Raw genomic sequence first — 27,665 nt, forward strand, 5'->3', positions numbered from 1 at the left:
ATTTTCTCGATTTTAGATGTTCGGTCCAGAAAGTGACAGGAAATGTTGATCACTGTTTCCCAAAGCCAAAAGATGTTCAGTTTACAATCAGTTTACAGTCAACTAGGACTAAAAAAAACTACAGTTAATCAGATATCAAAATAATTGGCAATTAGTTCAATAGTAGACAAGAATTAATTAGAGTTACAGCTCTAACTGAAACAGATCTGTTCTAGTTTTTATGATTTTTAGGAGCTCATAGCTGATTTTATTTGCTTACCCTGCTGACAAATAATGCTTTGCACATTTTTTTTTTTTTAATTGTTCGACAACGTTTTGTTTGTTCGCAGTATATATTTCTATGTGATGGGTGGGTAGTGCTAATCAAAGACCTTATTTTTTACATAGTTCATTTGCACTTAAAAGTTCTACACTGTGATTTTGTTCTTCAATGTTCTCTAATGATGAGGAAAGAATAAAGATTTTTATATAATGTTAATCCTGTTGTGTGGATTTGTTTTTCTGATGATGAAGTAATTGCCAGGCAGTTTTAATTTAACGTGGATGATTATGTTTAGGACAGAAGTCGTCCCAAAAAACTTGTGTAGTAACTCTCCACTTCATAATTATATGAGATAAGACTGATTTCTTGGGGGTAATGTCATAAAGCAGGACAAGTAAGGAGAATTATCTAGATAAAATATTATAAATTATAAAGAAATTAAATCCTTTAAAATCTACTACATGTGAACCCAAACAATACCACACAGATAAAGGAGAAAGATAACTGAAGGGAGGTTTGCAGAGAGGCACATTTGATGACCAGCTGTGATATTTGAAATTTAGATGAGTTATGATGATTCTTCTGGACACCACAAGAAACAGCAAAGTGGACCCTGACCACTTCAGACAAGTGTTGGAAAAGACGAAATGGGAACCACACTCATTTTCTGGTCATGTCCAAAGTTGAGTCATTTTTAGAGCGACGTATTAGATTAATAACAAATTATTATTATTAGCAAATTTTAAATATCCTCCTCCTTTTTTCTCCCTTCTGAGGAAATGCAACACTTTTTACACAAAGATATGTTTCCTACTACACTATATTAAACACTACATTTCTGCTTGACTTTTAAAAAATGCTCTGGGTAACTGAGTCTATGAATATGACTTTCACGGGTCAATAACATATCTTTTTTTACATGTATATTTTTAATACATATATTGAACTATATGTCAGTGGCATATTTTATACACTGCACTATCATTTAGGATTTTTATCCTCAAGTTTTATGACCATAATCTAATTTAGAAATGCAATTTTAAAAAAAACAACAACTAATTATAGTTGTTATAGTTATAGTTATTCTAGTTATTACAATTGTCTATGATTTGTGTTTCTGTTAATTGACTAATAAATTAATTGACAAATATTTTGAGCAAACGACACAGACCACAAACTTGAAGCAAATCACACAATAAAACAGATCAAAATATATAATAAAAACAGAGAATAGTGACTAAAATAAAAGGCGAAAATGTTAAACATACATGTACAATGATAGTACCTTGTAATTAAGTTGTAAAGCAGTTTAAATTGTACTAATTTTCGTTATAAATAAAGTTTGATTGATTGAACCCGTTAGAACGCACGCCCTCTAGTGTTCAATGGCTGTCATGGCAGCAACGGCTGTCGCCATAACAACGTAGGGACTGTCTCAAAAGAGCGCGTACGAATCAAAACGTAAAAATAACTGTAAACACGGTTACCGCGGTCGAATTAAAACGTGATATTTATCTAAAACGGTTTAATTCACCTTTAACTGAGGCCTATACAAATATTAACTCTTAACTTTTTTTTTTACGTTTTTTAATATGATAGTGTTAAACGTGTGGCGCGCTTTTAAACCGTCGGCAGACACTTTGCCGCCTCTCCCTTACGTCGTTGTTGCGGAAGTAGAAAGTCTACGTGGGGAAGAAAGGTTGGTCTGACCGCGTTTGTGTACCTGACACACCAGCAGCACCGATGTCCAATCCAGGTTAGCTCCGTCCCCGACCGAACCAGCGTCCGTCCCCGCCCCCCTCCCCCACACACGCCTGTTTAGGCAAATGGACTCGCTGGGCAGCAGCCGCGGCGTATAAATGGGACGCAGGGACGACGACAGCCTGTAATGCTGCGCCGGGTGCGGCAGTCTCTCCGGCAGGTGCTGTTTCTGATGGCCCGGAGACCGGGTCTCCTCTGCGGGGCTATCGTGCTCAGCGTCCTGCTCATCCTGGCTGTCAAATTCACATGCAGGTAACAACAGCGTCAGTTCAACAGTCAAGTTATGGGGAGATTGTTTTGTGATCAGGCGTACAGAGACGAGACCCACTAAAGCTCGAACAACTGCTTAGTTTGCAGAGACATAAAGCTTGTAGCGATAGTAAATCGTAAATTAGCTATTACTTATACTAATCTAGTTACTTGTAACCAATTAGGGTCTTCGTTGTGGATGTGCAGCTGGTCTAAAAGTGACGTGTAACGTTACAGTAGGACAAGAGGATTAACCAATGCTTTAAACATCTTAAACAGACAGTGTACTACAACACAGCAGCGTATTGTAGCTTCAGTGTGAGGACTTCATTCATGTTTGTGGTGTCTGTTACTGTAAATGACTCTGAAGACAAGGGTGCAGTGATGTAAACAACTCGTGTTCATGCTCCAGTCAACATGTGACAGCTGTGGAGACTGAAACTTGAAGCAAATGTATCTCTGACACGTCCTGGAGTTGTACAAGAAGTTTGATTCAGTAAAAGTATTAATATTACTGCTCTCCATTAAGAGTTCTTCATTCAGAATGACTTTAGTGCAAGTACTAAAGTATGACCTGCAAAATCTCTACTAACCTGAGCAGTTATTCAACCGAAAATGTAATTATTTGACTTTATTAATCAAGCAGTAAAGCAGTCCCAGTCTCTCAAATCAGTTCCTTGTCAGTCATTATTAAATAACAGTTCAGGTGGCAGCTATGTACAAATATCATGGTATGAAATTTGACGGTTATCAATCATACTGTTTAGATTTGCTTATCTAAAGTACAGTAGATTATATTATGTGTTTTAAGTATAATAAAGCATTTGTTCATCCGAAAAAGATTCCTTTAAGGGTCATGTAAACCGATGATAATATATAGTTACGTTGTGATATTTTCTGAGACGGTCAAAATCTCATGACGGTAACAGCAAACCTAACAGCAATCATGTTACAAGAATTTTAAAGCCCTTAACTTGGGCTTTGGGAAATTTTAATGGACTTATTTTATAGACTAAATGGGATTTAATGAGATTTAATGGGATGAAGCTGTAAATCAGCTGGTGTCTTCATTGTGTTACACAACTGACCAGAAAATGTATAGAAAATAGGCGTCACAAGTCCGCAGAGCCTGATATGAACTCTTCGAAATGTTATTGTCTGACTGTACAACAGTGCAAAACCTAAGTTTATTTAATTTACAGCAATAAAAAGCAGCAAACCAGACAAAGAACTTATTTGAATAACTTATTATTCTAGTTATTACAATCGTCTATAATTAGTGTTTCTGTTAATTGACTAATAAATTAATTGACAAATGTTTTGAGCACTAAACGACACAGACATATCCTCCAGTGTTCTCACTGAAACTTGAAGCAAATCATAGACAAATGATCTCAGGTCTATCCTACCTGTTGAGCCAGTTTCACTCCACCTGTGACAACCTCAGAGTGAAGTGTGTCAGTTTTTCCAATTTTGTCTTATTTTTTATCTTTATTTCTGTAGCCGTGCTAAAAATGTGGTGGCAGCTGCTCGGCCTCCGGTGCGGTTCTTCTCTACTGAGGCCCCAGTGGTGGACCTCTACCTGGGTCAGTTAGATCAGGTGAGATTCAACGACACCAACACTTTCTTACGAGTTATTGTCATTAGATATTTTAAAACCTAACCCTGGCACTAAGCCACAACATTAACAATGTCTCTCCAGGTGGAGCGTCTCAGGAGTATGGCGGAGGTATCGCTCATCTTCTTTTATGCGCCGTGGTGTGCTCACTCGATGGCTGCCCGGCAGGAAGTGCAGCAGGTCGCTAAGAAGCTGGCCAAACAGGTACGGAGCAGCTGAAGACACAACAAACACTCATAACAACACTGCAAGATTGTTTCAATAGCAAATAGTGATCTTAACTGATGCCCGAGCTGATAACCAGGCATGGTAATACAAAGACACATTAAACATCTAGGGGTACTCAACTTGCTTTTGCAGGTAGTAAACAAACATTAATTATACTTATACTATAGAAATTCAGTTGTCACCAGCAAGGAAATAAGCTATAGAGACTAAAACAGTTTTTTGTACCAGGCTGTAAACATGTTTAGATCGACTCATTCTGTAGCCAGCCTCAAGTGGTCGTTGGAGGAACTGCCGTTTTTGGCACTTTGGCTTCTTTTCAGTCACTGATGTTGCCGTATGGATTTGACTCATGATGCCTGATATTGTCAACATGCACACAGCACGTCTCATTATGTAAAGCAGCTGCATGTGAACTGTATAAATCAAGTGTCACTGCATCTGCGCACAGCTCGCTGGTAGATGAATAAGTAACTTCCCAAGTAACAGCCAAGAGACAAATAAAGATTAACTAACCTGAAACAAACCCAAGAATCAGCAGGTGAATCAACGTATTTTCAATATGACTTTGTCAGAGGACCACATGGCACCTAAATTAGTTTCATGAGTTACACTGATCTAGAAGAGAAAATAAAGTTATTAACTAGAATATGTTTGACTGTTGTGGTGTCATTTGTGAGGTTTTGTAATGTAGATGAAACGAATAAAACACACGTGACTGAGAATGATAAACTATACCCTGTCTGTGGTGTGAAAATATTATTATTTTTGCTCAGCTCTTGTTTCTCTCTCTCTTTCACAAACACACACTGAAACACAGGTGCAGTTTGTGGCTGTTAACTGCTGGTGGAGTCAGGGGAAATGTAGGAGGCAAAACCGCTTCTATCAGTACCCGATCATCCATTTGTTTTATAGAAGGTAAGACTCTTCACTGACTCCATACTGACAGGAGGTTCATAACATTTTTTGCAAAAAATATTCAGGTATATATTCAATTTAAACTAGAAATCCTGTTTTTAGATCTCAGGTTAGATATTAGTTTCATATTCTGAGCTCTGGGGTAAGACGAGCATTACAAGAGTGTAAAACTAAAACAAGAAATCCCCACAGTTGATGATTGGATTGACATTATTTGAGATATATTCAGGATGGAAAGAATTACCATTTCTCTTAGACTACAACAGAAGTTTTTAAAAAGATGAAGAGTTAGATTGTGTACATAAAACCTGCACAACCATCATTAGTTTAATGTGGATTTCTGTCTTTTCCTGATTTGCTCTTGGTTGCTCTTTTTGTAAAGTGATTAGAGCATTACACGGGCACACCTTACACTCTGTTTCTGTTCAATAAGTTTGATTTTCTATTTTGTATTTGATATTTTATTTTGATTTTATTTATTTTTATTTACTTTGCTGATCCTTACTTGCATCTGGTTTATCCGTTTTTATGTTATGTTGAGATTTACAAAAGAGTGATACCAGACAGATTATAGTGTACTGTTTAGGAATATGATTATAATGTATAGAGTCTGTCTTTATTTAATAAAAAGAGTAAGACAGATTCAATTTTTAATTAACTGTAATGGCAGATGATGAATTAACGTTTTTTAACGTTTGTGGTGTGTTTTAATGAATTCTACTGGAAGTCTTTGCCAACAACAAATACAGCATCCATCCCTTAAATCCCTTGATTGATCTCTTGAATTTCCCTTGGGATCAATAAAGTACTATCTATCCTGCCTTAGTGGCTGTAGTTTGTAATATTGAATTTGATTGACGGCTTCCCCCTGGGCATTTAGTAGAGGCCATTCAAATATCATTTTGTGATCACTTTACTGATGTGACCTAAATGATGTAAACACTCATTAAACATGAAAATGTGCCTCTGCTCCTTTTTATTCTTTATGATTCTGCTGATATAACACTTCACCTGATACTGATCACCACCGTTATGTTTCCTTTTCTTTATGTTGCAGGTTTGGGCCTATAGAGTACAAGGGTCCCTTTGTGGCTCCATATGTGGAAAGTTTTATCCTCCGAGTCATCACACCTCTCACTTACCTCCCATCCAGAGCCACACTTGAAGAGTTTCTCTCCTATCATGAGGTATTGTTTGCCTTCAGGCCATCTGAAGTGTTGGCAGAAAAACATGATAAAAGTTGCTGTTATGCAAGTTACTAAAATTATCTCTCCTTAACAAAAGACCTGCATGTTTTAGTGTTGGTGAATTGTATTACATAATGTGTGACTTTACAGTGGAATAAGGCTTTATTTCATATGATATATTCTAAGTAGCTGTCTCTTGTGTACTTTCAGCCTCGAGTCGTGGGTTTCTTCCAGTTTAACTCCTCTCCTCAGCCGCCGGGGTACATCACATATCTGTCCTCTGCTCTGCAGGCCTTAAAGAGAGGTAAGAAGAGATCATACAGCACTGAAGCTACTTCCTTCTTTAAAGCTTTTAATCATATCAAGTATGCCAAATTAGATTAGAAATGGCCATGTTTCGGGGAAACATTTTAACAGTGCAGGTTGAAGTAAGTAGACCACTAAACACGTGGTTAATGTCTACACTGAATTTGCAGTCTTGTGTATGTATTTGCTTGATAATCAGGATAGAAACTTTAGTCTTCAGCCCTGAGTGTCTGTTTTTCTGGTGCAGATTTCCGTGGTATTGTACGTTTCGGGGTTGTGACCAACAAACAGGTGGCAGAGGCCATTTCACTAGAAGAAGATGAAACGGTTTACCTTTACAGAAGATTAAACTCCTCTTTGGTAAGCAAAGTCACAAGGACATGACTGAAAAGTTTAGAAAATGTAAATTTTCTATTATTAAAGGATTGCACTGGCATCGTGCTCTATGTTTTCTTCTGTCAGATTTTCCCTCGAAGGGAGCGCAACTTCACATCAGAGGCCATCTGTAGCTGGGTGTTTGAACACCACGAGACCGTCCTCCATTGGCTGCAGCCTCCAGGGACAAAGTCCCGCCTCCTGGAACATGAGCTGACTAAAGGTCCAGCACTGCTGCTGTTCCTGCCACACAATCCACTCGGGTCCAATCCCAATCCTTTACTACAGCAGGTAATAAATAACATAGAGGCTCAATGAAAGTTTGTTGTCTTCAGAGTTTGACCTTAGTGCTGCATTTAATAGACCTCAGCATCTTGTTTAATTGTCCTGAGATGAGTAGAGTCTTTGATAAAGCTCCACTTTGGTTCCAATCCTACCTCAAACCATAGAAAGATCTAATATTGTGGGTAATGCTTCATCCTCTACTACGTGTCTCGCTTGCGGTGTGCCACAGGGCTCATCTTTAGGTCCACTACTGTTTTTCTTGGAGATGTCCGTGTCAAGGCCAGAATTGTAAATCCAGACCTCGTTTCCAACACATAACAAAAGCAAACGAAAAAAGCTACTAAAATTCAAACTGGTCCAAGATGACAGCCCGTAGCTACAGTAATGATGAAAGGTCCATATTTGGATTTTCTAGTTATCATTTTTGCAGACGCTATATTAATTAATTCTAGCGCCATAATTTTCAATCTCAGTCTTCACATTCTGAGGGGGATTTCCCTCCACCTCTGTATCGTTATCAGCACCATGTTACAGTTATCTTACACCACTGGACCTGGAGTTTATTCATTTAAGCCGGATCTCTCATTCAAGGAAGCATGCCCACATCAACCATAGCCTTTAAACGCTGGCTACCAATTAATTTCAACATTATATCGATGATGATATTGTAGTTATTAATATTGTTATTTTCACTTTGTTTCTTTTGTCTTTCAGGTTGCAGACATTGCTGTGCGTTATCATTCCTGTGACATCAATAACCACTCCAACTTGGACAAAAGTTTCACTTCCCATTCGTGCTGCCAGTCCGTTCTTCTTCCAGAGTCCAGCACAAGTGTGTGCGAGGTGTGCCTCAGCTTGTCACAATCGATCCTGACCAGCTCGTCTATACGCTGCATGTTCCCCTCCATGGCTCACGGAGGAGATGTGTTGCAGTCTTATCTCAGACACTGCTGCCTACACCGAGAATCTGCCCCCATGTCCATGAAAACCACAACCTCATTGGGCTGTAGTAACTTTCTGAACAGCTACAGCCCCTTTAGTCAATATAGTGCCTGCTGTAGAAAAGTAGAACCTCAACTTAATCAATCACAAACCAAAGAAGAGCCAGACATGCAAAGAGTTCCCCTAATGGCTCCTTCTTCATCCATCCCTCCTTCTTCTGACCCTCAGCAGGAAGGAGATGGCATCACAGGACTCTGGTGTCAGACCAACAGGACGCTCAGGTTTTATGTGCTAGATGTTGCTTTGAACTGGCCTCTAGCGGTGAGGCTTGGAGCAACAGGCAACAGAAGTGCTTCTCTTCACCAGGAGGCTGGTGCACAAGGTGACGGGTCATTTGCAGCTATTGTGAACCTGAAGGATGAGGTTCATTATGTTCTCCACCGTAGCCCAGAGGCCACACTGACCGAGTCTCTAGGTAAGACTGGGACTGTCTTTCTTTAATGTCATATGGATTTATTTGATTTGTAACAAATATCTGGTTATGCTAGTTTGTACAAAGTGTTGTCAGATAAAGAGTTTAAAGCTGTTACACTGCACTCTGTGTGTGAATGGGTGAATGAGATATGTAGTGTAAATGCACCTTGAGTGGTCGGACGAGTAGATAGGCCCCATATAAGTACAGTCCATTCACCACAGCTGTTACATGAGTCCTAAAAAGGTGAAATCAGTCTTGAAAAATGGACCAACCAATTAGCTGATAGTACAAAAATAATTAATACATTTAAAATTAATGTTTCTCTCCACTTTGACAAGTTTACACATAAATGCATCTGCATCGACTGAAAAAAGCAACTTTATAATTCAGACCTTCCATCAGTTTGGCTAAGCACAAATAAACTTTAAACTAACTAAACTAAAAGCTTTATTTGACAGAGACAGCTTGTAGAGTGACAGGAAATGTGGGGAGAGAGAGATGGGGAATGACATGCGGGAAAGAGCCACAGGTCGGATTCGAACCCTGGGCTGCCGCGGCAAGAACTGAGTTTGACACAGGCGTAATTTAGAAATGCATTCCTGAGTTTTGTGTTAGCCTAGTTTGTAGTTACCATGTGTGTTTATGTTCCCAGATACAAATCTTGGTGCAAAGCCACTATACCACCACTGAAACACAAGACAACAGTTTTACATGTGATGCAAATTAGCTGATGTGGTTTTGTTTGGAGGTCTTTTTGCATGCTAAACATTTGCATTATGGTGACTGTGGTCCCTTTTTTGGGAATGTGATGTACACATTATGTTCTTATTTTGTCTGTCTCATTAGAACCAGCGATGCACAGAGAACAGCAGTAATGATTTAAAGAAAAGAAAGTAATGTTTTTTTAATCTTAATGATCTTAAACGCTTAATTATGTTGGTCACAGTTATTCTCACTCCTTCAATACTAAAGTTAAGACACCGGTTGTTCATTTATTCAGTTTTGATGTGCTCTACAGTGACCTATGATGATATAATGAGTTTGAATGCTTTCCTGTGCGCATGTCAATTCAGTGCTGATGTATTTAATAATATATTACTGCTGTTGCCACCATTTTTGCCACTGGCCATGTCTTTAAAATTTTAAGATTTCACCTGATTATCATTTAACGTTTGGATTCTTGTCCAAAATGACGTGAAAGTCATCCTGAAGGCATTTTCTAAATTTCTAGATGGACCCAGATGAACTCTATGAGCCCAAATGTGTTGATCTCACAACATAATAAAAAGAATAACTTAACTTGGCATAATGCGACAAGACTAGAGTCAACAGAAAATATCCAAGACCTACTCACCCTCTTTGCGTGAATCCCACACCCCCTGTTTGCCAATCCCAAGAACAAACACAAGCTATAGACACATTTTGGCTCTTACAGTAAAAATTAAATTAAATAAGTAATTAAAAAAAAAAAGTATAATTATCTGGCTTCTTCATGCACCCTGAAAGTTGGTGCATTTCTGTCAGAAATGTTAGATTGCTGCAACAACAATCATAGTTGTATAAGTAAAATTTGTGTTAGATTTGAATATGCCTCTAAAAGTGATTCTCTTTTTTCATCATGCGTGTCTCCGTTTTAAAGAGGCCTTCATCAGGAACTTCAGCGCGCCGTACAGCCTCTTGCAGAGACACTTGGTTGGAGAAGAGGAAAGAAAAGCAGGGGACGAGGATACCAGGCATCCAGACAAACACCAGCATCCTCGCCCCCTTATCACAGAGCTAACCACGTCCTCCTTCCTGCCTTCTGTCATGGACCTCCAAAAGGTGAGAAAAAGACTCACTTACCCTTCAGCCTTTAAGGCACTGACACAAACCAGCTGATGTTGAATGGAAACAGATTACAAGTTTTACGTTTTTACGTTTAAGTACTGATTTAGATATGCTGGAGAAGCCGTTTAAATGTCCAGTGTGTAAGATCGGAATAAGATAGACATGGAATATAATATTCATAACTTTGATTTCATGCATGATTAATCACCTGATCTGTGAAGAATAAATATGAACGTGTGTGTGTGTGTGGTCTCCTGTAGGATGTGCTGCTCTTCTACTACACACAGTGGTGTGGATTTTGCTCCGTTCTCAACCACGTCATCATCCAGCTGGCCAGATTACTACAGGGAAACGGCACCATCACCGTCGCCAGGTACAATACGAGTATGTTTTCATGTCGGACTGTTGATGCAGGTAAATAAATATGATTTAAAATGACCTCATTTTGTCTGTGTAGGGTGAATGTTGCTCGCAATGACCTTCCGTGGGAGTTCATGGTGGATCACGTTCCCTCTATTCTTCTCTTTCCTAAATACAGGTAAGCGTGACACAAAAACACACAAGGAGTGGTCCAACATTTAGTAACATAATAGTCCATCTATTTGAACAGGAGAGGACAAACTGGGAGCTAACCTTATGTGCATTTTGATGATGTAGTTCACTGGTTCTCAAACTATGGTACGTGTACCACCAGTGGTACGCAAGCTCTCTCTAGTGGTACATGGAGGAATCTCTAAAACATACTCTACCTCTACCTGCTCTGTTTCTTGAGCCACAGCCGGGGGTAGAGCGAGTCGTCTATTAATCAGATGATCTGCGTTTCGATCCCCGGCTCCTCCAGTCTGCATGTCCAAGTGTCGCTGAGCAAGATACTGAACCCCAGAGAAACACAGATTATGAGTACCGGTACCTGTTTTCCTCCAAATTAGCTCTGGTTCTTGAACCAGTTTCATTCAAGATTCAACAACAATAAAAAAAATCTTCTGATTATAAATAAACCTTATTAACGCAAGAACAGTCTGTAGCTGAACAGGATCGGCCTATGCTGCTGTATTTTAGTTTTTGTGTGAACACCGAACAGATGAGGTCTGGGGTATTACTTCACAGTCAGTGAGACAAATAAGAAAGTATAGATGCAGGACGTGGACCACAAGAGGTCGAGATTAAAGAATAAAAATGTTAAAAGTCTCCGTGGTTATAGCAATCCCATTGTTCACAGGATTTATCCCCCTTCTCATTTAGATTAATTAGATTATTATAATTAAACTGTATTTTAAACATCGTCGTAAAGTCGTAACTGTGTTCCTTGGAGAGCTTAATATTACTATTATACTCTGAGGTGGTGTGAGGTGTAAAGGGTTTGAGAAACACTGATGTAGCTGATAGTTTGCCTCCATCTAAATCCACCTTTTCTCAAACACATCTTCCAAATTCTTTATTTGACCTTAACTGTTCTTCACGTGACTTGTGAGTCAGTGTCGTTGATTCTCAGTATCACCACAATATTATCAATGATTTTCAGTGTTTTCTCTCGTTTCTGTCTCTCTTCAAGAAAACATTTTAGTGTGAAGTTTCCCGATGACCTGCCCATCACGTTACCCAACCTCCTCCACTTCATCCTGCAGCACTCCGGCTCTGTGCAATATGCAGACAAACCAGTGACCGCGTCTAGCGGGGCAGAGGAGGGCGTAGGACCCGGTGTTATCTTCCGTGCAGAGTTTCTGGCGCTCCAGCACGAGGTTCAAGCACTGCATCACGCCCGCGAACGTCTCTCCCAACAGCTGGCGCAGCTGTGGCGTGACAACCGGCGGCTAAAATTTGACACTCGCAGCTTAGAGGCCCAGAACGCCGAGCTGCAGCGAGAAAGGCAAAGCTTAGAGGAACAGCACCGGGAGAAAAGTTGGCAGCTCGGGGAGGCAGTGAGACGACTGCAGGAGCTGGCAGACACCTCAGAAAACCTGCTGAATGAGAACACGCTGCTCAGGGTCCTGCTGAGGGCGCTAAAGGACAGAACGGAGACTAAAGAGCAGGAGGAGGTGGAGAGGAGAGAGGCAGAACAGAGAAGAAACCATATGGCCTCGTGACCACAAGTCTGCAGGAAATCCTAAGAGCAAGAGATGAAGAAGAGGGCCAGGAAATGAAGGGAGGACATAAAAGTGGTGGTTAGACCTGAGATGTGGTAAACCATGAGGGATTTTTAAGCTCAATGAAGCTACGATGAAGAGGTCATGTAAAACCCAGTGGGCAACAGCCTAATAAATGGAAAGAAGAATGAGGATGAAATGTGATCTGTCAGAAGAAAAACGCTAACTGCTGCTATGTCAGGACAGGAAACATCTGAACGTTAAAAGGTGGTTAAGCAGCAAGGGGAACGGCGTCGTTTGCCAGACACAGAAAACTACATTAAAGTGCTGTGATGATAAGTGGGACGATCCACTCCTGAGAACACAAGCGTATGGGAATTAAGTGCCAACTGTCCAAGTCCAATTAGTCAAAAATGTAACGTCTGACGGGTGAAGACATAACCGGAGGCAATTGTGCTACAAAGACTCTGCAGCCAAATTCTCGATCTTTGACTGAAGTACCGCAGATTCTCTGATAAAAGTCCAGTATTCAAATAATGGCTCTAGGCACTGGTGCAGGGGTTGAAGTCATTTGTATGTTACTACAACAGCTCACTGTAAACTCACAGTACTAATTCCTTCAGCACAACAGGATGATGTTACAGTTTACTCGCCACTCTGCTGCTCTCACTTTCTCTTTTTTAAACAGAAATAATGTTTTCATGCTCTTATTAATTCATTCCAGTCCGTTCCCTCTTTGTCGCACCACCAATCGATGTGAAGCTGCCGTCAATAAAACTCAACACTTTCTGATGATTTCAACATAAATAGGCTACGTACAAGAAAAGAAGAATGATGGAGGAAGTGCTGAGTTTCATTCATGGCAGCTTAAAGTTGTTTGGGGGTGGACGGGGCGAGGCTGCCTGACATGACCGGCTGTACTGAGGGAGTTTGTTTTGTGGGAATGTGTCTGAGAATTTAAAAAGGTAACGAACTCACCTGCTGCCTACGAGCTGAGTACTGAGAGCAGGTCTTTGCTTCTAGTAGGTAGGTGCATGACTACAGGTTAGTGAAGTAGAGTTCGGCTGCAGGGAGAAGGCTTTTGATGAGGCGGAGATTTATTTAATACTGAAGATGTGGCGCCTGCTCACTGATCTGTTGGTGAGTCTAAGAGCACTTGAAATATTTAGCAAGATTTTTTCTTTTCTTTTTTTTTTTTGGAAGGGTATTTACTTCTTTTGTTAAGCTGATCTATTTTTACAGGAATCCTCGAGTCACTAAAATATTATTTCTATGTAACTATTCAGGTATTAAGAATAAGATGCTGCAATTGTTTACATGTGAAATATTGCACCTGTTTTTACTGATTAAAAACCTTTCATCTTATTGTCCTCATGTATGTTTGTTGTGCTTTATGTCGAGAATGTTGCGTATAAATCATAATAAAAAATAGAAAATCGGGAAGGTTTTAGGTTTTAAAAGGTTGTCTGACAGCAAGGTTAAGCATGAAAATATTCTCAATAAGATGTAGACTTAAACAGATATTGATTTTTTTTTTTTACGTGGTAAAAATATATATTTTGCTGACCCTGTCCTGCGTGCCATCATGAACCGTAGCACTATGTTCAGCAAAGAGTTAAATGGCAGATGTAATTTGAAGCAGCATGAGCATGTGCTGTTAATTTCAGTCTGAATGGACGGTTATTTGTCTTTAGTTAGAGTCAGACACTACAAGTCTGTCAGCCACACAGCTGTTTTCCAACACACCAGATATTTTTACATTTTTGCTACAGCACTTAAAAAAACACTGAAACTGCATAGATGGTTTGTCTTTACTCCCTAATCCTCAAGTTATATTTAAAAACTCATCATATCATCGTCATCATATATATGTAAATCTATATCTGTGCACTGAACATGCACCAACATTTTCTCCTTTCCATGTTGCACAAAGAGGTGATTAAATTCAACAAATGTGCACCCAAATTATGACAAATCTATAACATCATAATAATGATTAGATTGCATTGAGGAGACAATCCAGCTGAGAGCTGCTCTCATGTACAGATCTGGAAAAATCAATGGTTAGAAGCTTTTTGTCATTAAATATTCATTTGCGTTTGGGTTGGGCCAACAATCTTATGACTCCAGAGGAAGTAAACAACGTTTGACAGGGAAGGTCTAGCCTGCACTAGGAAAACTGTCCTCTGAGCAGTCAGACATTCTTCTACAGAAACAGTAAGTACTTTGTCTTATTTTAAAAAGTTTGTTCATTTGATTTATTAAACTAAATATGTTGGTATTTGTAGGATTTCAGTGGTTATATGTTACATGTTGAACTTGTTTGCTCCACAAAGCAATGATAAAGAATCCAAATATACTGATGTTTAATGCATGTTTAATCATTTATTTCAGGTAAATAAGATTTGCATGAAGGGTCAATTTGTAAATAAATTACAGTGATCACACATGTATCTTCATGTGTACAAACGAAAAGTTGAAAATACGACTAAAATTGATTAATATAATTTATTCCTTATATAGAGGGTTGTTGTTGTTTTTTATTTCTTGTTTTAAATTATGTTAATATACATTTAGTTGAATAGGAAAATGCATTTGTGATCACCATAATTCATTCACAAATCATTGAATCTTGTTTATTATCATCATTTTAACGTTGATTTCTCTCTGATATGTTGATATGTTGTAGCCTGTATTTATCTACATCTTTGCTATTAATTATTTATAGGAACAATGGCAAATGCACAAGTTGGTAAGTCTGTTTGTGATCTGACTTTTAGCTCACTGGGTTGTTCCACATCATTAATACCTGTAAATATATATAAATTATATGCATTTTGTTGTCCACTCTGTCTTCATTTTTTGGGCCATCTCAATCCTCTTTTCATCTAGTGACAGTTGTACCGTTGGGAGACGGTCCAGTTCAGATTGCCTGTCCTAAATGCCATCAGATGGTACTCTCCAAGGTGGACTACTCCCCTGGTTTGCTCACCTACCTTTTCTGTGGAGGACTCTTCTTCTGTGGGTAAGGAGTGTCAAACAGTCCATTATAATATTTGTTAAGAAGTAAAGCTGCAAAACCACAAAAGCTTACGGCTCTTTGAATATTAGTACTGGGGCATGGGGGAAATAACATGGACGTTGTATCCGTAACGTCTCCCACAGGTTTCTGAAGAGCTGGATGTGAAGCTTAGTGTGTAGTGGCTCTGGCCATCGCCATATTGGCAGTCCTGCCTCTACCGCCTCCTGGCTAATTGAAAAGGCAAGCTGAATGAAGCCTCTGTGAAATTCAGACTGCGTACAGTAGCTATAGAGACCAAAACTGTTTTTCGTACCAGGCTGTAAACACTGGCACTTCTGCATTGGCTTCACTTCACAGCAACAGAGGTTGCTGCAAACATAACACATGAACTAAGTTGATCCGAGGCTGACAGGAATTTGATCAGTACTTTAGGTATAATCCAATCAGTCTGGACCAAAAAGGACTGATGGCCCTCTAACTGCTAGTGTAATTAATTATGCAGTGTGGTAGATGTTGATGTGATAATAAGAAACTGACATGAAATGCATGAAAACTTAACCTTTATTTAAATAATTAGGTAAATGCTAAAATTATAGATATATTATATATATGTATGAATGCAACGTTGGCGTTGTCTTCTCCAGCTGTGTTTTAGGTTGCTGTCTCATCCCGTTCTGTGTGGACCGGCTGAGGGATGCAAAGCACACCTGCCCTACCTGCAAGACCGCACTCGGCGTGTATAAACGCTTGTAACTGATGCAACGAGTAGTTGATTAATTGATTAGTCAGAAAATGAGTCCTAAAGTTAACTGTTTTAGCCAAACATTTGTTGGTTTGATGCTTCTTAAATGTGAGAATTTGATGTTTTTCTTCCTCGTAGGTGATAGTGAACTGATTTGGATTTCTTTGGACTGTTGGCCAGATAAAACATTTGAAGATGTCACTTTGAGCTCTGTGAGATTACACAGGGCTTTTTGTTTTCTTTTGTTTTCTTTTCATTTTATAGACAAAATTGTTATTTGAGAAAACAATGGAAGGGTTAATCGACTTCTAAACCTTCTCATTCGTCAGTACAGACAGCAGTTTCCTCCTGAATGAACCTTTGACACCGTAATGACACCGTTACACAGCATGTCTGCTCAGGCCTCAAATTAAATTATTTGTTACAAAGTTAAACTGAAGAAACAGACGGCGTTCACTTTCTTACAGCTCAGACTTGCTCATATATTCATGATTATTAATATTATGATTAACATTATTGTCACTAAATTTGTTGTCTGTGTTTAACTGTAGAAATTAAAATGATGTGACCCTCTGTCAAAACCTCAAATATTAATAATAAACTGTGACTACATACAGTGTGCATTTATTATTAATATTATTTTAATACAGCTTCTGGCATGCCATTCATTTTTTTGAGGTCAGGCTGCCTATAGAAAGTGCTATTTCCCAATGTATATGCTGGATTACATCAACACAAATACAGTAGAAAGTGTCATCTTCATTTTTCTATTAAACCTTCATTTTAATAATAAAAAAAAACGAACCACCAGGAAAAAAAAACACAAAGTAAATATATGTAAGAGCTTGTTACTGAAGGATCAATTAATCGAGGACACATTCTTCACTGTATCGCTATACATATTTTCTCAATAGTAAGCATAATAATAAGCAAGTAAAGAGTTGCCATTTCATGTCACATATCTCTTTAAGAGTATATTAGTGAATATATCTTCATCAGTTACAATAACCAATGTGTTTCTTCATACGAGAAAGTGCAGAGAAGCGATGAGGAGCGAAAGGAGAACAAGAACGGAGAAGCCGGGATCTGCCCGGATACGCGATCCATTACCTGAAACAAACACAGAAACACACAGGCTTCAGTAGGAATCATTTCCTCTCTACGTGATCGATGTAAATCTCTCTGATTCTGGACATGCCCAAAGCTGTTTAATTGTTGGTGTGACATATTTAAGTGGTTTCCTGGCATGTACAGCTGTGTATTTAAAACATTATTTGGGATTTCTCCTTCCCAACACAGTGTTTCAGTGCAAAGCACAATTATGTATGTAGGTCGGATGCTGTGCCTCACTGGTATATTACATGTGGAGAAAGTTCGATATGACACGATGGACAATCTTAATAACTTTTCTGACATATAGCAGTCATTTCTGGTTGAACTTAGAAAACCACGACTGGAGCACCTGCCCCAACCCTCTAATCCCCAGGCTTCAATTTGAAGAACTACGTTATTTACGCTAGAACCGCCGACAGTCTGAGTGGCATGTTTGTTGTTTGTGTTGAGCTCACCTTTGTATCATACCCTTGAATTTCTTGTGAACGTTGATCATTAACCTAAACTTCTATATTTGATTTGGTTGAAAAAGAGATCTCAACGAGATCAGTTTCCTGATTTTTTTACTTTTTCAGTACTCACCTGTGGTGGCAGTAGTTCCTGTTCCAGATCCAGCAGTAGTCAGTGATGTGGTGACGGGGGCGACGGTGGCAACGGTGGGTGCAGTAGTAGTAGTGGCGGGGTCAGCCCTGCCTCCCTGAAGCCCTATTCCCAGTGTGTTAAGCTCTGATTGGTACTGTGAGCGGATCCATTTCTGTACCAGTGTTTGCTCTTCATAGGACTTCAGATCTGGCAAGTTAGTGCCAAGAAGGTTTTTAACTTCATTAACAGTCAGATCCTGGAGAGAGCAGAGCAAATAAGTGTTTAATGTGTATGCAAATAAACTTATTTTAAGGATAGGTCGGTCTTCTGTTCACACAGGTCACCAGTGTAAGTGATGATGGATAAAATCTACAGTTAAACCAAAGTTAATATAATCCTTCAGCAGTCAAGTGAATTACACTCCTTTTGGTACAACATTGTGTCTTTATACGAATGCTGAACGTTCATGTGAACTTGTGGATTTTGTCCATCATCACTCTTAAAACTTCTCATAAACAATCAGTGTACCATACCTCACCAAAACCATTTCTAAAATATATAAAATCACACACACACACACACACACACACACACACACACACACACTCCACTGACCAGTACAACGTTCTCATCCAGGCTGGTGAAAGTAGCCATGTCCATGTTGACATCGGAGGCTGACAAACTTCGGACATAGTCCAAAGTTGCACCCGCTGCAGGCGAGAAAAGAATTGAAAAGTGAGTTTAACTGTTTTGTGAATAAATTCAGATTTTCTGCATGCAGTCTGAAGCTGTGTGTGTGCGTGTGTGGGTCTTACGAAGGTAACTTGACGTGAGCTGGTAGCTTTTAGTGGAGATAGTTGTAGCACGTGTGTCTGTGCCAAAAGCTTGTCTGGCGATGGTGAAGAGCGCTTTGTGTTTCTCTGTGGTGCAGTTGGACAGAATCAGGGCTTCGGCGTCTCTGCAGGAAACACAAAGAAACAAAAATAAGATGAGAAATAGGCAAGAATGAGGGTGCACGTCCTAAATAGCTCAGTGGGTACAGCAGCTACTGGATACCAAAAAAAAAAAGAACAATGATACAAGAGACAAGTACACCATGAATCAGAGTTACCTTTAGTAACATGGACATGTGTTGGGTTTAAAAAGTTGCTAATACAAATTTAAAGGGAGCTCTGATTGTGGGTACATTTCCATTGTATTCTCTAAAAGACAAAAAATCCAGACTCGATCCAACAAGTAAAAAAAAAAAAGAATTTAAAGATGCAACATGTAAGATTGGATACCGCAGCTCATATGCAACATCATATTGAAGTATATGCAGTAGTTATGTGATGTTATTATTGTGTTTTTATGATCCTTCACAGCTCAGACTGTTTTTATTCTTGCACATTTCCAGGTTGTAAGCGGTTAAGGATGAGTTTAATTCAACTAACTTAACAGCAAATGAACATATCTTAAACTATTTGAACTATTTTGTCTTTTTTGTGTGTAACAATCATCTAAACACACATGGTCCTGACTTCTTACTTGAGGCTTTGTTGGGAAATGCTCCTCAAAACATCGACATCCAGTGAGCACAGGTTGGTTCCTCCGATGGCGTTGAGTTCAGCACTGCCCAGTTTGTTTCCTTCCTGACTCAGATACTTAGTGACGATGGCTTTAGCCTGAAGACAAGAAGAAACACTGACTAGCTTTAACACAAAAACAGACACACACACAAACACGCTTTATCTGTTTAGTTGTTTTCTCACCAGGCTTGGGTCCCACTGCCCGTTGGATGAGTCCATCAGAGCAGAGAGCGTGTCGATCTGAGTGATAGTCCACGAGTTGATGTCATCAGTAGTGGCCACACGGGACGCTGGGCCTAAGAGCTGAACCTGACTTTCTGGGATGGTCGAGTTGGCACCATAAGCCTAAAAATATGTGAGAATCAGTAAGACGACATTATCAGCCAGCAGTCAGAAACAGTTTGTTAAATGTTATCCATCGAGTTTTAACTGTAAAGTGACACAAAGTGAAGAGAAAAACGTGTTGCCCTTCAAAGTAAGTTAGAAAATGTTAAAACTACAGAGTCTTTGCAATGCAGATATTTTCTTAAACTACTGTTGAATCCATAGACTATTTCTAAATCAAAAATAAAACCCAGGCCACCGTTTATGATGCATTACTATGTATTATATGTGTTAATGTGTGTTATAATTTGTTTTATTTAATTTTTTCTATCAGGTTAGTATACAAAATATTTAGCATCTCTTGCTATTCTTAAAAGCAAAAGTCTTTTTCCAGTTTTTACGTAAATGTATGAAGCAGCGCCAGGCCTCAGTCACACAAAGTCTGCTCACTTTGTGGTTATAAATTCAATTAATCTATTCCAAATTTGGTAGAATCTGTCCTTTTGAATCCTTCAAGAATAGGTTTTTAACTTCACTTTTAATATACACTATATTAATAATTATATGGTTATTCCATATTAATATTCTATCTAGTGATTGGTTTTTTACTTGCTGCCTGAAGGACCTGTAATAGCTTTGTATCCTTCCAATATAGTCATCCTCCATGTATATATGGACTTAGTGGAAACAGATTTCTTCATGTCCAGATCATACTCTGTTTAACTTTTAACTTTAGCTAACATACTTCTTTGGGACAGATATGATTAATGATAATTTCATGCAAACATTTAGCTTCAAAAGCAGGATATTTTATCTTGAATGCAATAAACTTTACAGGCATAAATCATCAAACCAGTATCCTCCCTGTATTGGTTTTCCTCCATTGGTTACCAGTTCAATACCGAATCGATTTAAGATTCCTCTCTGGTCCTCCCTCCTTTCCCCTGTAGCTATAATGTTGTTCAAAAGTCATCTCTTTCCTCATCTGACCGTTCATTGATTCACCGGCACCACCAAGCCTGAACTTAGTCTTCACTAGCTCCCATCACCTACCTCTCTCAGCTTGCTGAGAACAATGGTGAGGTATTCCTCCTGGTCCACCTTGTCAGTAATGGAGGCCAGGTTGTTTTTAACGATGGTGGCACTGAGGCAGCAGTTGAACTGGTTTATGTCGTCGTAGTCGAAGGGGAACACCTCATCGCTGATGATCACCTGGGTGATCTTTCCCACAGTGCATTCATTTTCTAAAACACAGAAAAAAAATAAAAATATTAAAGCAACAGTGTGTAACCGTAAACTAATTTTAAATCATTTTGATGCTACATTGATGTGTAATCAGATAAATGGTGTCTGTGTCATTCCCACTCTGTGCTCTGTACGTCTGTCTCTGTGTAACTTGTGCTCGAGGTATGATCACCCATGCGAAGTACGCTACACATCACCAACTATTTCACTGATTTTGATAAAACTGGATCATACTTTATGGAGAAAATGATTTCTTTCTGCCCACCACAACTCTCTGTGATTTTACAAAGTTTCGTGATGGACAGTAAGGTAAACTGCTGTGAACTGTAGCTGCTGTTAGCTAATGTTAGCTCAGTTTGTTAGTCTGGCTGCTAAGCTTAGGGAGTGTTAGTGTTTTAGACCACCTAGAAGAGGAGGTTTTCAGGCGTGCGGCGTGAGTGAATGCTGAATGGTTGTGACAGAACCCGAGCTGGGCAATGTAACTGGGCTCAGCAACCTCTATTGGACATAATGACAGAGGCGAAAAAGACCGAAGAGGACGCTGACTGAGGAAGCTAAGAGGAGAAAATGAAAGAGTGACCGAGCACAAGGCCACCAGACAAGAGTAAATCTGGGACTGACTTTTGGACTCGTAAGTAATGTTAGCTGGCTGCCATGTCTTGTGTTGTTGCACTTGTTGCTTGATGTTTGTCTATTTGCAAAGTTTTCGACTTGCTAGTTTTTGATCATAAGTAATACAACCATGACAAATACACACGTACAGCTATCCATATGTACAACAGTGGTACTGCACTCTGAAATTGGGGGCACTAAATCACAAAATTACATTAAATGAGTAGAGGAGATTATGGAAGGTAGACTCACCGATAGATCGAGTTGACCTCTTTCTAATGGACTTTCTTATTTCTTTCTTCAGACTCCTCTTCTTCTTCTTGCCCACTCCATTTCCCCTAAGAACTTTCAGGAAGTATTTCAAGAACTCTCGTTTCGTTTTCTGCTCGCAACGAGAAAACAGATACAGACGTTTTAAAAACCAAACATCACCAAGGTCAATCCAAACAGGCGCAGTCACCTTTTGATAAATTCAGATTTTCATGTGTTGCTCACTTTGTCAAAGTTATCATAGAAGCTTGAAGTCAAATACAGCGGTAACATGTCGAGGTCCTTCAACGTCTGTAGATTCCACGTTGATGGAGCGCTGGTTATGAAAGAACAAAGAGTGTAAAGACTGAAACAAAATACACATGATCTAACTGGTCACTAAAATATTATTTTAAATAGGGGGATATTTTAGAGGACACAGAAGGCTGCTATTAGGAAAAATACAGTGAAAATAGATGTATTGCTGTTGTTGACGTACCCGTACTGTGTTTTCCCGCTCTGTAGACGAGCTTCAACAGCAGCCACCTGAGTGTTTGTGAGATCTGGGCAGGTCTTGAGTGTTTCCAAGATGGACGTGTCAGAGTTCTCAATGTAGAAACCACCCAGAATGCAGCACATGTTTCCCAATACTGATATATTATCCTCAGTCAAACTTGTGTTTGTTATACCCTTAAAATAAAATGAGTAAGAACAGTTAAGTACAGATTTGAATATTAAAATAACAGGTTAGATTTACATTGACACCATGCATTAATGGTCAAGGTGCAGTTTAGATCAGGCGGCTTAATCCATCATATTAATAGAATAATTCACAGAGTATAATCTATAAATCTTGTCTTAAAAAGTGGCTTTTTAAAGCACACCTTGATCATGTCTTCACTCTGGAGTCATGGACTAATTAAAGATCTAATTATTAAGTTGTTTGCTCATGTGTCAGACTTGATTTTAGTATTTTAGATCTGTGCTTCTGCTTTGCATGTTATAGTCAGTGTCTCACAATGCTGCTTTATTTAATCCATATTACCATTAACATTAATATCCCTAAATGTTTTAAATAGTACCTGACATTGTATGTGTGTCATCATAAACGATGTGACTACAATAATCCACATGTAAACTGACCATCTCAGATTCCAACCTGTGGCCCTATGCTACAGTACATGTCACTCCTCCCCAACCAATATCAAGTAAAGGCATGAAAGCTGCAAAAAATAATCTTTAAAAAGTTAAGAAGTTATTCTATTTCGTCCTATTTGGGGCAGCTGTGGCTTAGGAGGCAGAGCGAATTGTCCACTCATTAGATGATCCCTGGCTACCTTGCATGGTGGCCAATGTCATCTGTTTATGTATGGGTGAATGAGATATGTAGAGTAATAAGCACAGTCCATTTACCTTTAATCTTACTTTACTGGGTAATTTCTGAGAAAGCCTGATTAGGAGGCTGCTTCAGTACAGAAAACTGGCCATTTAGGATGTATTTTGTCGTTTGTTGTCAGAGACTCACCAGGCAGCTCCTGGCGTTAGCAAACAGACTGGTTAGTTTGTAGTTGAGAGTGGAGGAGAAGATGGAGAAGTCTGCATCCCCTATCTGTTCAAAATAAGACTTGCAGCTGGCCTGTGGCACCAGGGAATAACTGCAGAGAGACAAAGAGGCGGTAACTAACACAAACTGTTCGAAACCTGCTTTTAACTTCAACACAAATCATTCTGAACTCACTCATAGTACAGCAGCATGTCCGGGGGATAGAGGTCGAAGCTTGTGGCGTCTGATTCGATTCTGATGTAGTTGTACATGCAGGTCAACTGTCGGCGAGACAAACAGTTATTTGCCACATGCAGCATGAACTAGACACTGACTTTGTTAAGAAAACAGTGGTGGCTTGCTTCACACACACACCCTCTCACCTGAGTTTCCACCAGTTTGACCTTCTTCTTTCCTTTCCTTCGACACGCTTTGATCAGCTTCTTGATCTGTACCTTTTTAATGGTTCTCACTCCGGTGCATGTAAACCCTTGCAGGACTGAGGATGACAAACTGCACACACACACACACACACAGACAGACACACACACACTGTATCTTTAATCTGACGTGCAGGACATTCTGTGTAAACTCTTGAATTGAAAGCTTCTTGAAAACTCACTTGTTTGCACTCCCAAGTGTCGTGGTTGCACTTTCCACTGCGACCACATCAAAGAATAACTCAGCCTAAACCGGACAAAAACACAGTGTGTGATGACGTACAGTACATTCAGTGTGTTTAGCTTAAAAGTGCTTCAGTTTCATATCCTCGTACCTGCTGCTTTTTCCATTTCTTCTTGTTGAGCGTGGTGATCACGGTGGTGTCATTCGAGAAGCCCAGCAGCAGGACTCGAGGAATCTCAGTGGCCAAATCGTCTGGAATGTTCTTTATGATCGTCTCACTGTTGCTGTTCACTGATATGATCTGAGTGAGGACGTGGGAAGAAGGTTGGTCTTTGATTTAAAAGCCTGATCACACCCGACAAGTACACTTTTACATCACTGCAGCGAGGCCCTATGACATTTGTTGTATCAGTCAATATTTAATTAAAGCTAAGGTAAAACAACTTAACATTTTGACTTGTAACATGACAGTTGGAGCAAGGCATCCTGGCTCTAGTATCGTGCAAAGAGCCACAGTCATTCAGCTTTTCACAAAGAAATGTTTGAAACAGGTCACAATATCAGAATTTTACTACATGAGTATGACAAAAGATTTCACAATGACAATATTATTGCGATATGCACAGGACATTTGAAGAAAATAAAATACGGTAATGCTATTAAATTATATCAAATTAATTCTCAGCTTTTATTGTGTGTTTGGTCTCTTGTTTGGCAAATTAATTACACTCAACTGTAACACAAGATCAATGACAGTATAAAGAATGGACAGAGCCTGAGTGACATCACCCATAGGTTTCTGAAATATGCGCTGCTGGATCCTGCTATGTTGAATATACTAATCTAATTATTGGCAAAGATGTATCATCATCGGAGAACCTGAGGCTGCCAAACTGTCATTGGAGGAATTACAGTTTTTAGCACTTCAGCGTTGGCTTAATTTTCAAGCGCCGGAAGTTGCCACTTGGTTAAGATGCATGACAACCACCTACTATGTTGGAGTGTGAACCACAAAGTGAAACAGAAAGAAATTTAAAGTTGCTGGATTATTAACATATTATCATATGTCTATCACAATTATCATCAGTATCAGTATATTGCATTTATTAATGTTCTCTAGCCTGTTTTCCTCTTAAAATGTAACAGACTGTTGCATTGCCACAGACCATCTGATAATGTTAGGAACCTCTCCCTCAGAGTTTGACAAAACAGGGCCCACCAAAGACCATCTTGCATATCCCCAAACAGCAAGAAACAGCCCTGAAGCAATATTACATGAGAGGGTGTGCTTCAACATCATTATTGGCACCACAGTGATGTAGTCAGGACCGAGGCTTGCTTACTTAGTATCTGGATCAAATTTGTGATTGGGTGATTTGGACTGTACAAATAAAATCTTGGTCTCATACCTGAGTAACAAACGTCTGCTGGATGATCTGTGGAGCCAACATCAAGTGTTGCAGAAATGAAGGATTTTTGGAGGCAGTGAGCAGCTGGGAGCCATTGACATTGGTGAACGTTGATGTGGGTATTCCCACAACAAGAGAGCCGAGCTGAAACAGCGATGAAGCGCTGCTGATCTGGTGGGAGGGAAAAGAAGGGAAGCAGCAAACAGATGAGATGGTCACAACCTTAGCATCCCTCAATAAAACATACAATGACACACGGACTGACAGACCTGCATCATGCCTGAAGATATCAAAGACAGGATAATGGCCTTTGCCTGACCGCCATTCCAGCCTGTCACACTGCTCAGCGTGCCAAGGGCAGCAAGCAGGTCCTGAGGCTTTATCGACTTGATCTGACCAGTGGACAAACCAGTGCTTTCATTGCCGAGGGAAGTAATGGTTGTGGCATCGATTTGATCACCAAAGTTAGCCGCCAAAGCTGCAGAAATCTACAAGGAAGGAAAGAGAAAAATATTTGTTGGTTGCAGGTATATCTTTGTGTAGAAATTCATGCTATCCCGCTCAACTAGGACAGGTTTCTTGTGCAGTAACGAGGACGTGATCCCTCACCAGGACAAGTATGTATGACAGCCAAAAACAGCTGTCCAGTGTTTCAGTTTGTACCTCTTATATGTGTGTTTTTGTGTGTTTCTAACCTGTGGGTCCAGGTCTGTACAGAGAGTGGTCAGGTTGTGCAGAACTATCATACTTTCATTTGCATCCAACTGGCTGAATGCCAGACCAGGAGCGACACACCGACACAACAGTGGAAGACTGCAGAGGGAGAGAGAAGAATCGGTTACACGCAAACAGTACAGTATCATTCACGTATGTAGTGATGTTTGTGTTAACATTATTATCACTTTAGACTCACAGTAATGGGTTGAAGTTGCTGTCCTGTTGATAAACGAGCTCAGTGTAGTAGTTGGTGAGGTTGAGAGGTAAGGCGGAGTGGTTTAGGAGGGCGATGTTCAGAGGGTTCACTGTGAACACCTTGAGCACCTGCGGAGAAAAGAAAAAGGGTATAAACACTGAAAAAAGTGGTACGACATAAATCCATCTGGCTTCAACTCTCAACTTGACCTGTTTGTTAAATTATCCTAAAACAGGTTCATTACCTCGGCAGATCCAAACGCCTGAAGGTCCTCGAGAATGAGGAAAGGCATGAAGGGACCGATGTACTCAGCAAACCAGGCTGTGGAGTTCAGCTCTGGGTCACTGGCATTGTAACATCTCGGCACGGTCGCTACAAAGACAAATTACAAATATTTACATGGAGGATTTTACTGCGGGAAGCCAGGGACAGACAGAAGGAAGAGCGAGGGTAGGAAGTAAAAATCATTGAATGAAGTTTTGAGTACCTCCTCTCCTAGCACTGCCAGGACTGGACATGGTAAATCTATCCCTCTAGTACTGTCACAGTACTTATTGCCGCACTAACATGTCCTAGTCGTACCGTACCCTGATTGTATTGTACCCATTTTTGTAAATCTCGTTGGATTTAAGACTAAATGACTAAATGTCAAAGTAAATGTATTATTTCAGGTGCTAACAGTTAATGTGATATTGTGATTTTAATGTTTTAAATGCTACATGATGCTTGCTCCTTGGTTTTAAATGCACAATCTGTAAGTTTTGTATGTCTATATGTCTCATTATCATTAAAAAACATTAAATTAAAATAAAATGACGGACAACATGAAAGTGTAACGCAACCTTTGTCCGTGATTGGTCGTTAGGTGAGCACATTCAACAACAACAACATGACCAAACAGTTCACAGAAGCTCAACATGAGAGCAAATTCACTGAGAAATGATGAAACTCCTCAAGAGAGGAAAATTAAGTTTGGCCCAAAAGTCTTCTAGATTTGTCATTAAAGGAGTCTTCAAATTAAAAATTAAAAAACATGTTTGTGTTATTCTGTGGACACACCTGAGGTGAGGTAGGTCCGGATGGTGCTGAACACGTCTTGCCTCATAAAGTCTGCAGCAGTGTAGTTGTGTTCACCAAGAACTGAAACACTGAAAAACAAAATGAAACCAAGACACACGATGAAACACCAAAAAAAGAGATCATCT

At 39.6% G+C, this 27,665-nt stretch overlaps 2 protein-coding genes across 2 annotated transcripts in view; one reads left to right on the top strand and one right to left on the bottom strand.

Moving 5' to 3' along the window:
* Positions 1 to 1,687: 1,687 nt before the first annotated feature.
* On the top strand, positions 1,688 to 13,884 carry txndc11 (thioredoxin domain containing 11). The gene is made up of 13 exons (XM_010740794.3): positions 1,688 to 2,275; positions 3,776 to 3,872; positions 3,975 to 4,094; positions 4,936 to 5,033; positions 6,091 to 6,220; positions 6,431 to 6,524; positions 6,774 to 6,886; positions 6,989 to 7,192; positions 7,901 to 8,603; positions 10,243 to 10,424; positions 10,691 to 10,803; positions 10,888 to 10,968; positions 11,983 to 13,884. The coding sequence occupies exons 1-13, from the start codon at positions 2,151 to 2,153 to the stop codon at positions 12,512 to 12,514; spliced, it is 2,592 nt and encodes an 863-aa protein (XP_010739096.3). The 5' UTR covers positions 1,688 to 2,150; the 3' UTR covers positions 12,515 to 13,884.
* A 2,639-nt stretch (positions 13,885 to 16,523) lies between these two features.
* Positions 16,524 to 27,665, bottom strand: part of LOC104926860 (uncharacterized) — a 35,253-nt gene continuing 24,111 nt past the window's right edge. Inside the window, exons 45-65 of the mRNA XM_027282641.1 lie at positions 27,520 to 27,608; positions 26,705 to 26,832; positions 26,461 to 26,588; positions 26,243 to 26,360; positions 25,817 to 26,035; positions 25,548 to 25,718; positions 24,290 to 24,439; positions 24,137 to 24,201; positions 23,898 to 24,027; positions 23,710 to 23,795; positions 23,497 to 23,626; positions 22,471 to 22,661; positions 22,218 to 22,308; positions 21,975 to 22,104; positions 20,919 to 21,109; positions 19,725 to 19,886; positions 19,501 to 19,637; positions 18,789 to 18,931; positions 18,589 to 18,683; positions 17,974 to 18,229; positions 16,524 to 17,388 (exon numbers count right to left, since the gene is read on the bottom strand). Of these exons, the coding sequence (XP_027138442.1) occupies positions 17,300 to 17,388; positions 17,974 to 18,229; positions 18,589 to 18,683; positions 18,789 to 18,931; positions 19,501 to 19,637; positions 19,725 to 19,886; positions 20,919 to 21,109; positions 21,975 to 22,104; positions 22,218 to 22,308; positions 22,471 to 22,661; positions 23,497 to 23,626; positions 23,710 to 23,795; positions 23,898 to 24,027; positions 24,137 to 24,201; positions 24,290 to 24,439; positions 25,548 to 25,718; positions 25,817 to 26,035; positions 26,243 to 26,360; positions 26,461 to 26,588; positions 26,705 to 26,832; positions 27,520 to 27,608 (2,899 nt within the window). The 3' untranslated portion in view covers positions 16,524 to 17,299. The remainder of the gene's footprint in view (positions 17,389 to 17,973; positions 18,230 to 18,588; positions 18,684 to 18,788; positions 18,932 to 19,500; positions 19,638 to 19,724; positions 19,887 to 20,918; positions 21,110 to 21,974; positions 22,105 to 22,217; positions 22,309 to 22,470; positions 22,662 to 23,496; positions 23,627 to 23,709; positions 23,796 to 23,897; positions 24,028 to 24,136; positions 24,202 to 24,289; positions 24,440 to 25,547; positions 25,719 to 25,816; positions 26,036 to 26,242; positions 26,361 to 26,460; positions 26,589 to 26,704; positions 26,833 to 27,519; positions 27,609 to 27,665) is intronic.

Source organism: Larimichthys crocea, chromosome X, assembly GCF_000972845.2.
Source record: "Larimichthys crocea isolate SSNF chromosome X, L_crocea_2.0, whole genome shotgun sequence".
Classification (NCBI taxonomy): Eukaryota; Metazoa; Chordata; class Actinopteri; family Sciaenidae; genus Larimichthys; species Larimichthys crocea.

Coding starts and splice junctions, on each gene's coding strand:
- txndc11 (XM_010740794.3), top strand. CDS start 2,151: ATGCTGCGCCGGGTGCGGCAGTCTCTCCGGCAGGTGCTGTTTCTGATG. Junction 10,425..10,690: donor CTGTCATGGACCTCCAAAAG/GTGAGAAAAAGA, acceptor GGTCTCCTGTAG/GATGTGCTGCTCTTCTACTA. Junction 10,969..11,982: donor CTTCTCTTTCCTAAATACAG/GTAAGCGTGACA, acceptor TCTCTCTTCAAG/AAAACATTTTAGTGTGAAGT.